At 39.3% G+C, this 15348-nt stretch overlaps 1 protein-coding gene across 4 annotated transcripts in view; it reads left to right on the top strand.

The window, feature by feature from the left end:
• LOC121313663 (alpha-catulin-like) overlaps positions 1–15348 on the top strand; it is an 89618-nt gene that overhangs the window by 59856 nt on the left and 14414 nt on the right. For 2 of the 4 annotated variants that reach the window (XM_041246432.1, XM_041246433.1), the window contains exons 5-10: positions 1598–1687; positions 2371–2541; positions 8020–8220; positions 8908–8994; positions 9607–9765; positions 10012–10104. In XM_041246432.1, coding sequence (XP_041102366.1) covers positions 1598–1687; positions 2371–2541; positions 8020–8220; positions 8908–8994; positions 9607–9765; positions 10012–10104 — 801 coding nt within the window. The remainder of the gene's footprint in view (positions 1–1597; positions 1688–2370; positions 2542–8019; positions 8221–8907; positions 8995–9606; positions 9766–10011; positions 10105–15348) is intronic. The other 2 variants (XM_041246434.1, XM_041246435.1) reach the window with 2 other exon arrangements.

Below are 15348 nucleotides of genomic sequence, written 5' to 3' on the forward strand. Positions count from 1 at the left end.
ACTATAGGTTTCCATGGAACTCAGAAATACAATTGGAAGTCAAATTATTAACACTAACCTAGTGTTAGAGACTGAGTTAGGTAGGTGGGTGATTTGTGGGGTCAGGGTCCTAAATATGCAGCGCCCCCTTGGGTTTGTAATAAATAAATAAATGAATAATGGGCCTGGTCTGTAAGGGTTCCCTGTGGAACATTGCTGAGCTGTCACAGAGCTGCTGGGTTGTCTTGTGTCATGAAGTAGAATCTACCAGAGGCTAAACTATGGAAAAGAATGTTGTAAACCAATGCAAAATGAACCTTATCGGTGTACAATCTATGAGCACTGACCCAGCTTGATTTGTGAAAGGAGTTCCTTGATTAGGAAAACAAAGGCAATTTATTTATTTTTTTATTTTTTAAATGTATTTTCTCTCCGCTAGGGAGAGATTCACTGGGAGTAGGTGAGGTATGGGCCATGGGGTCTTGGAGTTTATAGAAATACAGAGTATCGAGATTCAAAACAATATTCAGATATAGGATTGTGAATGTTTTTCAGCAAAATGTACGACACTAACATATTCACAACTGTATTTGTTTAGTGGTGTGTTTTTTTTATTTATTTTTTATTGATATTTTACTGGTTTAAAGAGACCTCAATAAATGAACAAAATGAGAAGCATTACCCAGAAAGCCCCAGTGGATACCTGCAATAATATAGATTTGCACTGTGTTATTTTGTGTCATGTAAAGTCTCTGTCTTGGGCAAGAATCAAGGCTTAACAGGGATCCCAGGTGTACATGTAATAAAAGCATGAACCAATCGGTCATTTAATCAGCAACTCAGTGAATTATTTAATTAAGTTAGTAATTATAATCTGCTGTGGAATTTAATTAAGCGATTCATTTTTTTTTTTTTTTTTTTTTTTTTTGTAATGTAGTGCACAGGAGGTAAACATTCAGAATTCTAATGAACAACGAGACCTGCTAAGTTGTTTGGTTTAGAATTTGGAGTTCACGGCACTTAAACAAAGCACTGCTGGTCTACTGTGCACCAAAAAAATACTTCCATTTCATCAACTTCAGAAATGAAGAAGCTGAAGTGTATGGGGACATATCCTGCGGCAGTGGGCGATCTGATTGGTTGTAAAGGTTGTGATGGTGTATAATAAGTGTGTTGTGATGAGGTGCACTACCTGCCTAGAAGGGGTTCCCTTTTAGCATAAAGCATTTATAAAGGTTTTGTCTGTTTTGAATACATTGTATTTTATGTGTTGTGCTGTGTGATAATGTCTGTCAGTTGTAAAGTGTATAGCTAGTTATAAAAATGTTCTTTATTTTTATATAGCACCTTTCATAGTGAACCACCATCACAGAGCGCTGTACAAGGTACGAGGCTAGGGTGTGTGAACTATGCATCAGCTGCAGAGTCACTTACAAGAACATCTTACCCGAAAGACGGAGCACAAGGAGGTTAAGTGACTTGCTCGGGGTCACACAATGTGTCAGTGGCTGAGCTGGGATTTGAACCGGGTCGCCATTAAATTGCTTATGATCTGTTTTGCATATTTTGTGCACTCCCTGTTGAACTGTAATATGTCAATGCCTCCCCCCGTTTCTAGGATCTGAAGGATGAAAAGAAAAAATCTCGCATGGCAGCAGCCAGGGCGGTCCTTGAAAAATGCACCATGATGCTTCTCACAGCTTCCAAGGTAGTAAACACGGCCACTCAAGGCAAATGGGTTAGGGATATATTTAAAACAAAAAAGAAAAAGAAAAAAGGGGAACACATGGGTTCTTCTCAGTGTAGTTCATTAGTGCTTTGGCACATGATTTTCAGCGTGGGCAGCGCATGAAAGAGATTCAAACTTTCACTCCAGTACAGGGTCGTGGTCAGTGCCTGCTCTCCAGCTCCAATTACTTTTTTTAAAATCAATTCCCAGTTCCAGTTCTAATTTCCACGAAGGAATTGAAATTGATATTTTAAAGACAAAATTGCTGTGATGCGTTCAACTGTTTTCATTTGAAGCCAGTTTAATTCCCTAACAGTTACTTTAAGTAATGTGTTGCCATTATGAGAAGCTAATTAACAGAATCCTGGTAATTGCATTTTGATCAATGGAATTGATTAAAAGGGAATTGAAATTGGGAATTGATATTTTAAAAATGAATTGGGAATGGAATTGGAATTGACCCAACCCTGCTTCAGTGCCAGTTAAGATCAAATAGTTGATCAGTGCCAGACTTCATGGCGAGGCAAGAGACAGTCGTTTTTTTAGTGCTTGTAAGAATAAAAAGAAAAAAATATATATTTCACACCACAGCCTTCTTAAGTCTAGTTTGTTAGAATGGGTTGGCTGTGCAGGATTAAGAGATTCTGTTTCATCTCTCAAAGACGTGCCTAAGACACCCTGACTGTGACTCGGCGAGGATCAATAAGGATAGCGTGTTCCAGCGAATGAGGCTCGCCCTGGAGCAGGTGATCGAGATAGTGACTGAAGCCAGGCCCAATGGAGAGGGAGACATCCTGCCGGTCAGCATCTTCATGGGAATCCGAGAGTTCAAGGTGAGGGGTTCAATCCCAGCTCCTCAGCAGCACATGGGAATGCGAGACTGTAAGGTGAGGGGTTCAATCCCAGCTCCTCAGCAGCACATGGGAATGCGAGACTGTAAGGTGGGGGGTTCAATCCCAGCTCCTCAGTCCAGACATGAGTCATTTCAAAGTGCACCAAATCTTAATCCAGCATGCAAGAATCCCAAACTGAGCTTTTATTACAAATCAACCTGCCATGAAAAGTTAATCAAATCCTCAAGTTTTTTTTTTTCTTCAATAAATTTTGCTTTGCCGCATGGTTGCTGAACAAGCCAGAAAAAAATAGTGCTTTTTGACAACATTGACAGTAGGTATGGTGTTCTTTTCTTTGTATGTCTCACCAGACTTTCTCCAAACATAATGACTTTCAGCGTGACCAAAAAGCTTGCTTTTTGTTTTGTTTTTTTGTTCCATCACTCCACAAATACCTTTGACCAGGATTGATTTTAAGGTCCTACTCTTAACATATAAAGCCCCTTCATGCTTAAGGGATCTTTTAATCTCTTGTACTCCTGGGCGGCCTCTCTGATCCCAGGATGCTGGGCTGCTAGCTGTCCCAAGGGCTTTTAAGAAAAGCACAGGTGGTAGAGCATTCAGTTGTAGAGCCCCTGTGCTGTGGAACACTTACCCTGGCTCTATAAGAGAGGCTATTTTTATGATCTATCGTTTCCATTTTAATCTGTTGTTTATTTTTTTGCTGTTTTTAATGTTCTCGTGTGTGTATGTATGTGTATCTATATATATATATACACACATACACCCCCCTCTGGAAAAAATTAAGAGACCACTGCAAAATTATCTCTGGTTTTACTATTTATAGGTATATGTTTGGGTAAAATGAACATTTTTGTTTTATTCTATAAACTACTGACAACATTTCTCCCAAATTCCAAATAAAAATATTGTCATTTAGAGCATTTATTTGCAGAAAATGACAACTGGTCAAAATAACAAAAAAGATGCAGTGTTGTCAGACCTCGAATAATGCAAAGACAATAACTTCATATTCATTGTTCAACAACACAATACTAATGATTTAACTTAGGAAGAGTTCAGAAATCAATATTTGGTGGAATAACCCTGATTTTCAAGCACAGCTTTCAAGCGTCTTGGCATGCTCTCCACCAGTCTTTCACATTGATGTTGGGTGACTTTATGCCACTCCTGGTGCAAAAATTCAAGCAGCTCAGCTTTGTTTGATGGCTTGTGACCATCCGTCTTCCTCTTGATCACATTCCAGAGGTTTTCAGTGGGATTCAGGTCTGGAGATTGGGCTGGCCATGACAGGGTCTTGATCTGGTGGTCCTCCATCCACACCTTGATTGACCAGGCTGTGTGGTATGGAGCATTGTCCTGCTGGAAAAACCAATCCTCATTGTTGGGGAACATTGTCAGAGCAGAAGGATGCAAGTTTTCTTCCAGGACAACCTTGTACTTGGCTTGATTCATGCCAAAGCTGCCCGATTGCAGCCTTGCTGAAGCACCCCCAGATCATCACAATCCTCCACCACATTTCACAGTGGGTGCGAGACACTATGGCTTGTAGGCCTCTCCAGGTCTCCGTCTAACCATTAGACAACCAGGTGTTGGGCAAAGCTGAAAATTGGACTCATCTGGGAATGCTTCAGCAAGGCTGGAATCGGGCAGATTTGTCTTTGTGAAGGACGCATGAATCACTATCAGTGCTGTCACTTCGACTAGGAGTAAGCCATTTGACAGTCAAAGACAAATCTGTCCTAGCTTGAAATTAATATAATATAATCTGTGAATTCATTTTTTTTTTTTTGCAGTCAACAAAGCAATTTGTGATTTGTAAGTGTAACAAGTCATGTGATAGTGGGACTATAGTTTCTGTCTTAGATTGGCTGTACAATGTGTCAGTTATTCTGGGGCTGCGTAAGGCTTTATGAAATGATGCGGCATGGGCAGAACTTTGCTTTAAACAGCTGTGCTATGGTTTGATTGTAGCGCTGAATGGTAAGATTGCACTTTGTGTAGGAATCTGGGCCAAATTTTGTCCCAGAGTCATTTAGCCAGGGACCGGGATCATTACATATAGCGAATGTCCTATCCAATCAGGTGGGCTGCGAGTTTTAGGTGAGGGGGTTCGACCTACCCAACCCCCCCACCCCCACCCCCCAGTAATTCTATCTATCTATCTATCTATCTATCTATCTATCTATCTATCTATCTATCTATCTATCTATCTATCTATCTATCTATTAACATTCTTAAACAATAATAACTGATTACATTTTTCAGTTTGGTCACATAACAATAGAAAGAAAGCACTGTATACAGTTTTTGTTTTATCTGCTTAAGAGTTGTTACAGCGTCTTTCGATTGAAGAAAAAAAACAATTTTTTTTACTTTGGAAGTGTGGTAGGCCACATAATTTTAAATTAATTCTAATATCAATAGTATGAATGGAAATATATATTCTCTCTCTTTCTGTCTTTACAAAATAAGCTTCTCCAGAAGTCTCCCTCGATGGAATTATACTGGAGTTATTATATACTGCCTGCTTTGTGTCCTCTATGTACTGGGTAACTGATTAGAGGTACTGTTATTGAAAACAGAAAAGCTGTCCAATTGTTTTGACTAAGAAAGTCATACCAAAAAATAATAATTGGCCAACTGGTATCAACTACACTAAGTCATAGCTAGAGCGGTTTAAAACACAAGATTGTTATGCTGCTTCTACCTAAGACTATACGTTGTCTTTATAGTGTTTTCAAACCTCCTTCACACTCTTAAATACTTCCAAAGAGCCATATTGTGGTGCTCAGTGAAACTGTTGTCTGTTTGACATCCCTGGAATATAGTGCTATTGAATTGTGTCCGAAGGTATCATTGCTAGTTTAGGAAAGTAACTATTGATATTACATTGAAGGTGAATTTGGGATGTCATGCTTAATGTCATGACATAATATTTTATTTTATTTTTGAAATACTGATCATGCATTTCTTGCTTCATGGATGTGTGTGCATCCAGAGAGCCTGCATTTCTTGCTTCATGGATGTGTGTACACCCAGAGAGCCTGTATTTCTTGCTTCATGGATGAGTGTACACCCAGAGAGCCTGCATTTCTTGCTTCATGGATGAGTGTACACCCAGAGAGCCTGCATTTCTTGCTTCATGGATGTGTGTACACCCAGAGAGCCTGCATTTCTTGCTTCATGGATGTGTGTACACCCAGAGAGCCTGCATTTCTTGCTTCATGGATGTGTGTACACCCAGAGAGCCTGCATTTCTTGCTTCATGGATGATACACCCAGAGAGCCTGCATTCCTTGTGTACACCCAGAGAGCCTGCATTTCTTGCTTCATGGATGTGTGTACACCCAGAGAGCCTGCATTTCTTGCTTCATGGATGTGTGTACACCCAGAGAGCCTGCATTTCTTGCTTCATGGATGAGTGTACACCCAGAGAGCCTGCATTCCTTGCTTCATGGATGTGTGTACACCCAGAGAGCCTGCATTTCTTGCTTCATGGATGTGTGTACACCCAGAGAGCCTGCATTTCTTGCTTCATGGATGTGTGTACACCCAGAGAGCCTGCATTTCTTGCTTCATGGATGAGTGTACACCCAGAGAGCCTGCATTCCTTGCTTCATGGATGTGTGTACACCCAGAGAGCCTGCATTTCTTGCTTCATGGATGTGTGTACACCCAGAGAGCCTGCATTTCTTGCTTCATGGATGAGTGTACACCCAGAGAGCCTGCATTTCTTGCTTCATGGATGTGTGTACACCCAGAGAGCCTGCATTTCTTGCTTCAAGGATGTGTGTACACCCAGTGAGCATTGTTGAGTTGCAGCCTTTTGTGACATACAAATTTGTGGAAGGCCATAACTGATCGGCACATCTCCGCTGCAGTTGTGAAACCCTGTACTGTTGCTCAGTCCGCCCTTTTGAATTTGCTGCTTCATTTAACTATTCATTTATTTGGTCGTTTGCATTCACCGCCAGCCATTCTCTGCTTCCATTGACCCAGTCGTGTGAAACCACAGCCAAGGTCTCAATTATAAACATGCTGCCTTGCAATGAAGAATTTAAGAGGTACCCAGGTACCTTATTTGCACAGGTACTACAAATGATGTGTGTGGGGACAAAAGTAAGTTCTCGCTTAACATCTAATTGCTGCCAAGTATATAATTTGCTCTGTTCATTTTTTTAAGGAAATTTTAATAGATTTGTGTGTAAATATTATTTTGAAAAATGTGAATAAACAAATAAACCCCCTTTAAAGCAATGGGAAGGGGTTACATGGACAGCAAACTTGCTTTTAAGTAACCAAAATAGTTTTTTTAAAAATGGCTTTAATGAAACATTCCTTAAAACAGTCCTTAAAGTTTTGTAAATGCTGTATTTCTGCCTCATTTTTTGTGAGGAAATAATCATAAATTCATAGAAATTGTGGCTGTAGAGTTGAAAGGATGGCTCTATTTACATCTCCGTGTCTCAATTATTTTACAAGACTTTGTTCAGCAAATCTTTAATGATTAATTGATCTTCAGCAGGGTCAATTAAATAATGATATATCTGGGGGAGGATGTGTGTGAAATGCATCATTTTGATATTCTTACTCTGTGTTTTAGGGATCTCAAGGCTAATAACCAGGTTATGGCTTAAAGGGAGCCTAGTTCTCTCTTTTTTCTTTCTTTTTTTTCCAGATGTAATAGACGAGGATATTGATCTGACAAAACCCTGTCGGGATCTGCAGTGTTTATTTTGTGCGGATTCACACAGTACGTGTCTGTTTTATCAAATGTGTGAAATCCCCACAGTCTTGCATTGTTTACGGAAAGAAAGAGAGAGAGAGATTTGCTCATGATGGTCAGCCCTATTTCAGATTGTGCATAAACCAAAAGCATTGAACATATTTCCAGGATATTACTCTGCGTTTCTCATTGTGATTATAGTCTCATCAGAACTGTTAGAAAATACCTTGCCTCATTTCCACCCGCCCTGCTTTTCCTCCACGAACCTCCCAACCCCACTGGAAATCAAGTCAGGCTGCGTGAATGGTTACCTATGTGAATTCTTGCTTTGACCTGTGTATTCCTGCAGGGTTAGTTTGACAATGTGAGGATCAACAGGACAAGCGGTTTGACCTCATTGATCAGCAAGTTGGTTGCAGCAGTGAAGCAACATTCAGACTACACCTTTCAAATTGACTTGTATACAAAAAACTAAAAAAGAAAGTCAAATATTATGATAAATTGATAAATGGTTTCTTCTCAGCATGTTATGTATGGGATTTTAAGAATATCACATTTTCTTATTACTGTTTTTAGAAATTTTACATCAGTTGGGTGAACTCTGTGGAGTTCAAGAAGTTGCCCTGCCAAAACATATTACGTTATAAAATAGATATGCAGATAGGAAAGTTAACACGATACCGTTATGCTCACAGTGACTGAGGGGGGTCTTTTCTGTCACTGTGTAGAACCAGCTGGAAGGCCTGCGGGAGGGCCTGTGCCTGCTGTCCAAGGAGAACCTGACAGCCCTGCTGGAGGTGATCCTGGAGCACACAGAGGACTTCACCGACTCGGCCTACACCAGCCACGAGCACAGGGGACGCATCCTGGAACTGTCCCGGCAAGCCCGGCTGGAGCTCGAACAGCTCAATGCTGCCTGGATTCAAGCCGTAAGTGCTTTGGCATTGCTTCCTAACACTGCTGCTAAAAAAAAGTGTCCTCTACCATAACCGTGGCTCACATCCAGCTACTGGTCTGCTTCTCCCTAAAGACAAAACTGTCAGGGGAAGTTAGGCTTTGTTTCCTTGATCTCCAGTTTGGAAATTCCTTGCTGTCAAGAGAAAGTCCAGTCGTTTAACTCTACTCGGGTGTTTTCAATCTCTAGAGTTCTGACCTTGCTTTTGTCTCTGTTAGTTACAATAGGCAGCACCTTGAAAATGTATTCATTCTATACAGCTATGAATGAGTACTGTACTGTGCTGTACTATACAAATTAATAATGGACAGTTCTTAAAAATACTTTAAGGTTTACTTTCACATTTCACATTAGTCATTCCAGTTTAACCATTGATTTATTGTGCAACCCAGGAGGCATGTATTGGTGCAGTGTAAAAGGAGGTGCTACATTTCAGCCATGCCATGATTTTTGCAATAGTTTCCATTAAACAGATGTATTGTTGTTGGCCTGTATCAGCGAGTTACTAAAGCTGTGACCTGTAACAACCAGGAGGAATATTCTACACAAGCCCTAGAAAGGTGCAGTCTTTCTGGCATCAAGTAGACCCCTTCCTGTTGGATTACTCTGGTTTGTAAAATTACCACAAAGCAAAACTCACTATTTTCTTTCTACATGGCAGCAAAATCCAAAAACCACAGAAGCAACTGAAGAAATGGAGTTGGCCATTCTTAAAGCATGTCAGTGTATGAATGAGCTAAAAAAAGAGGTGAGTTACTTTGTCCAGCCTAGGATTAGATTACAGCAGCTTTAAAAAATAACTGCTGGTATAAAATGGTAAGAGTAGAAGGAGCCGTCTCATTGGCTAACAAGTGTTCTAACCTGTGCACATGTGCCACCATACCAGCCCTGCTTGGAACTTTCAGAACCACTCTACCCGATTCCCTTGACAACCAGCTCACTTTGATAAATGGACAGGGTGGGGTGCCTTGTTACTAGCACAGTAACACAGTCAACGTAGTAGAACAATACACCCCTGGGTGTGCTGATATTATTTTGTTATTGCTTTTGTAACTCATGGTTCCTAGTCTCTCTCTTTGTTTTTTTGCTGTTTGCCAGTTGCACATAGTTAACCTAGTTTTTGCGATTTGGTACTTTTAAAAGGTAAGAGAAAGAGTCCCCTTATTTACAGCAGCTAGTGTTTTAAAATCAATGCAATGATTAAATCGTGCACGCATGTAAAGTCATATATGTAGCCATGACGAATCAAGGAAAATGTCAAATGATATTCAACACCTATTGGGTATGGATGAACTCATGAATGTTAAAGTTTGGCTTGTTTGGAGCTGGTATCTGGTATAACAGCACTGTTTCTCTTTAGCTCCACTATGCAGCAGCAGAGCTGGCTGCCGACCTGTTGAAGTACCGTGCAGACCATATTGTCCTGAAAGCCCTGAAGGTGTCTGGCGGGGAGGGTAACCTGGAGGTGCTGGCTGAGTACACCTGCAAACTGTCTGAGCAGAAGGAGCAGCTTGTTGAGGTGAGAGACCTCTGTCTTCATGATAACAGAACAATCTTGGCATAATAAGCATCATCAATGTTAAGAATCCAGCATGTTAGTTTTATATATCTATGTGTGTGTGTGTGTCTATATATATATTATATATATATACATATATGATACACACACACACTGTATATCTATATATATGTGTGTGTGTGTAAGTGCGGAAGTCCAATCTTCTAAAATGTAGTTTTGTTTGTTTTTCCTTTTCTATTCCTCCAGACCTGCCGACTGCTGCGACACATTTCAGGAACGGAGCCCCTGGAGATAACCTGCATCCACGCAGAAGACACCTTCCAAGTGATTGGACCACAGGTAACATCAAGCAGCATGTAGTGCTGTAGCAAGCTTCAGTTTGCTGTTATTACCGCTGTCTTGCTTGTCTAACTATCCAGTATGGGGCCAGTATCGCAACAGTACTGTATATCTCACAGCAGTAATACAGTAGTTTTACACACAAGCCTTCTTTCAGCAGAGGATCTGTGTAGATCTTAAATTTGTAGAAATTCATACATTCTGTATTGGTTAATTTTAGTATAGTACTCCTTCTGTACTTTGCTGTGTAAGGTCCTCTCATTAATTCCCTGTCCTTGAAAAGATAGCCATGTTTTAATGTACGCTAGTGTCACAGTTACTGTTCTCTGCATGAAACTGGGCAATGTGTAAAGATCTAAAAGTACAAAGCAATCAGCTGAGTTTCCCTTCATAGAAAACTGATGTGTGTTTTTTTGTTTTGTTTTGTTTTTAATGCCAAATTACGCAATAGTTCACTCTGTCCATCCAAACGAATGTGAAGGGGATTCTTTCTGGGAACATAATCATGTCAAGTGAAACCTTAGTCACCAGAGACAGTTTGTTCTGTTGTCCACGAGCCATCGCTGCTTGAGGCTTTAGGAAATAGCGGGGGATAGAGTGCAAAAACATATAAATACACGATAATACGTTTTCATGCTCTAATGAGAAGGAAATCGTATACTGCTTCCTAAAGCTAAGGAAGGAACACTCGCAAAATAATTGAGTTCAAACAATTGGGATACTTTTGCAAAAAAACAAAAACAAAAGACATAATGACGATTCTGTTGATAGATTGAGTGAAAGGGTTGTGCATCAGTCTGAATCTTTTGAATGCATTTCAAACAGAAGGGTACCCAGCCTTCACAGGACATTGCAAGTAATTTCCTTTTTACAGGCCAGTGCTCTGGTTAATTATCAGTCCTAATAATAAATGACACATCATGCCACAAAAGCATCAATCACCTTCGTATTTTTTTGTCACAGAAATAATTTGCCGTTAACTTTGCTGGAGGATGGGCTACAGGTTAGGCAGATTTATTATTTTGTAGAAAAGCCCCGAAAGCCCACATCTAGGGGGAATTATTGCTTCTATTAAGACTAAAAATAAAGAAGACATTCTTCTTATGATGCAAGTCACTTGGTTGAAACAAGCAGTCTTTTATATTGTTAAAAACATTCTGAAATGAATCCAGAGAATAAAAAAACAGTTCAGTTGCAGTACTAGCAGTCTTGTTGAACTGAGAACACCCAATGGAGCAAGAATGTTCACCTGGCAAGCTTCAGTACAAAGAAAAATAAATGTTTATTTCAAACATAATGAACATCTTTATTTGTCCGAACTGTGTTATACAGGGATAAGTATCACATAAATATCATCCACTAGAATAAACAGTGCAGTGTGTTTCCAGTGAAGGGAAATGATGTGTTTAATAGTTAAGTGCTCCTGATAGAAGCACAGTTTAATGGTTACTTCATGGAGCCTCTGAGAAGTGTTTCATTTACTGTAATAGATTATTAAGTGCACCAGACATTTGCACAGCAGGCATGGTTCAGTAGATCTGATGGCTACACAGCACCCTTGTCTTTATTAAAACACGGCTTCTCCTGCCAGATTTCCCTGCGTCTTAAAAAACATACTCTGTTAGCAAGTTTGTCCATCAGGGACATCAGTTCAGAAAAATTCTTGGAGGGGAGGGGATGAGGACCAAAGTTGTGTCAGCATTGAACATTCTTTGTCCCAAATAGGACCATGAATGAGAAAAACAGGGGCCCCACCTTCATAATAATAAAACTGCAACAAACTGCCATTACAAGCAGATCACTCAGATGACGATTGGTCGTGGAAGTTCGTAAACAGGTTTTAACCAAACTTAAAACAGAAAACAAACGCTCATTGCTTGCAGTGGTTTCTGGAAGAGTGACTACCTTGGTGATTTTTAGTAATATATAAGTATAAGTAATAGCAAGTATCCTTGCTATTATTTGTACCAGCTCAAAAAGAGAATAAAAACTACTGGTGGCGCGAGTTTAGCTTTTCGTTCCCCTCTTCAACTCATTAACTTCTTAATTAGTTAAAATGGCACTAGCTATTATCAGGGCCAGCGGCAGGTTTTTGTGGGTCCCGGGCAACGGAGCTCCAGTGGGCCCACCCACCTTCACCCCCAAATGAAATATATTTTTCTATCAAAAAGGTTTTCATAATGAGTAGAGCCTCGCTATACCGGACATGTCTGGAGACATGTTGTCTGATTTAAATAAAATAATAACAAAATTTAATACATCTATACAGTAGGCTGATACACAAATCATATGAATACCTATAGCCCACTCATATAATTATAATAGCCGATATAATAGACTTTCTGATAGTGGGGCTTGACAAAGTGTTTGTCAAATGAAGATCTTGATTGTTGGAAAGTAAATGTGCCAGTTATGGAATGTCTTTAATTGGCACATTTGTATAACGTGTCAAAATCAGCCAATAGCTTTCGGCTTTACAAAGCTCTGGGGAGGACGGAAGCCAATAGTGAGTGAGAAGAGGTGGGAGTAAGGGAACAGGATGCAAGCAGGAAAAGAGGGGGGGGGGGGGATCTGAAAAGTTTCACTGACTGCACAGACAGCACGTATAAGAGGCTTGGGGAGGCTAAGCCTCCCCAAAATAAATCGCCAAAACCATCACAAGAAATTGTTCTGACCAACACAAAAAATATTTCTGTGAGCAATCCCCCCCCCTGTAAACGCGCAAAGCAGGTCTAACAAACATAGTTCTCATTTTTCTGCTGCGCAACCGCCAGACCGCTAGGGCAGCTGTGATATCAAAATCAACACTGTAGTGCAGATATAGGAATTAGGTGCATTTCAGTGTCATTGGAGGAGACAGTGCTTGGCTGGTTTAACGTCAATTCTTCTCACTTATCTGAGCCCCCCATACTGCTGCAGGAGGCAGCCGACGAAAACGCTGACTCCTTTTCGCTCATTCCCTTGCCTGGAACATCCTCTTCACAATTTCAACATTTATTCTAATTGCTGTTATCTATACAAACAGCTTGATCCAAATCTGATTTTACAGAACTTGTGGCAAAATATTTTCGTAGCATACTGTCTGTTTTAACGCACCACCGTTTTGTGAGAATTTGATAACTACATGTGACACTACAGTCAAAATACTTCCTTCGACTGTTTGAACAAATGCCACCTTTCAGAACACTGTGGTGCCAGATTATGAATATTTCTGAAGTTTTTTCTTTCAATTTTTCCATTTTCAGTGAAAGCGGGGTCTCTTGAACTTCTGAAAAGTATGTGGAAGGAAAGCAGAAAACCGCATCTGCCTGCTTACTGTACTCTAATATGAAAATGTATTTTAATATTCTGATGGAAATGAATGAATAGTTTTGCTTACCAAAGACAGTTTTCAGATGCACAGGTAAACAAGGCTGTGATGGTCCTGTTGCAGTATCACCAGGGTCCAAAATACAGGATTTAGTTGCATTTCAGTGTCAGTCCAACTGTTTTTCAAACTCAATAATGAATGAAACTTACTGTTCAGACTCACTAGAACAGTTTATAAAAAAAAAATCCACATCTTAATTATGGTGTGTGTGTGTAAAATATATATTTATGTATGTATGTATGTTGCGTGAAAACTAAACGTTTCTAGGCCTCAAGGCTGACACAGAAATGGTATATTTACTCATATTTCCAACTTTAGTTCTGGCGTCTGGGCACTGTGCGCTTGCCTGGGTGCTGACGCCAGCCCTGGCTATTATTTTGCTATTGCTTAGTTGCAGTGATGTGATAGATCTTATAAGCCAAGTGTTTTTTACTGACAAATTCCCAAAACACATCATAAACACTTGAACATAATTATTAGTAAAAGTATGTTTCTCTTCTGCTTTTTATAACACAAAGTACACAACAGCTGCTATTGTTATTTTTTTATTTCAACAAATGCAAATTATCACAATAATGCTATGACATTTTTTTAAGCCAAACAATTTTAAATTGTTTGGCTTTACAGAAAGAGCCAGGGGTAAGAATGCAGTTTAACTCAATTTTAGAATACAGCTCACTAGATTTGATACATTCTTACAACCTCGAGTTAAGTTTGATGCATTTTACCGGTTACTACAAATTACCCCAAAGTAACTTCAAAGTATCACAGTCACCACAAAGTAGCCACAAAGTATCACAAATTACCACAACGTACCTGAAAGATACCACAAAGTTAACACAAAGTACCACAAATATTATTTAAATAACATACAGAACAATGCATTTTACTCTTAGAAAATAATGCTTGTTAATTAAATAAATAAGATACAAAATATATAATTTGAGATGATCTACTTTATTGGCTTGCAGTGCAGTTCTTTACAATAGAAAAGCTGTTTTTTTTAGACATTTTATATCAATGAGGATAACTAAAGGACCTTTGAAAATTACAACTTTGAATATATTTATATATATATATATATATATATATATATATATATATATATATATATATATATATATATATATATATATATATATATGTGTTATATAACACAGGTAATGAAAATAAACAGAGAACTTCAGAACACCAGCAGTGTACTATTTTAGAAAAAGATAAACACTGTCTGCTATAAATGACCCAGATATTTCTGTACCATCAGCAGTAAGACTGCGAGAAGCTACTTTTTCTTTGTTACTGTTCGCTCTGTTTCAACTCTTTTCTGACCGATTCTTTTTGGCAGGTTGGCGGGTTCTTGGAATCTGAAGGTGGTCGTCACTGTATGTCAATGTTGTCCTTTCACAGGCTTTCTGGCTTTAAGAAATTTCTGATAGGCTTCTTGCTTTTCCTCTGCTTTTTCCCTCCCACACTTCCTGGGACACAAGGTGGCACTTGTCCTCTCTTGAAATGGCATAATTACCTTGTCCGTGAATCGATCGTCATATATCCATATACTGTAATTCTGCTATAGTTTGTAGTTTTACAAATAGGTATTTTTTTACTTTTTTTTTCAGCGTGGGTACAAGCTTGGTTGTGAAATAACGAACAAAAGCAGGATAATTTTTCTGATAGAGCAGCTCCAGGTCCATTTTCTTCTTTTCAAATGAGTACTCATCAGGAAACGAGACGCATCATCTCCAAAAAATATTTTATATATCGCTACACTTTTTTCTTTCTTCTCATTTTCATCCCAACATTTTCCTGAAGGTAGTACTTAACATTTTGCTGTATGTGCCTAGTAGAGAGTAAGTGTGCAGCTTAAGGAAAACAGG

The sequence above is a fragment of the Polyodon spathula genome, chromosome 3 (assembly GCF_017654505.1).
Source record: "Polyodon spathula isolate WHYD16114869_AA chromosome 3, ASM1765450v1, whole genome shotgun sequence".
NCBI classification, from domain to species: Eukaryota; Metazoa; Chordata; class Actinopteri; order Acipenseriformes; family Polyodontidae; genus Polyodon; species Polyodon spathula.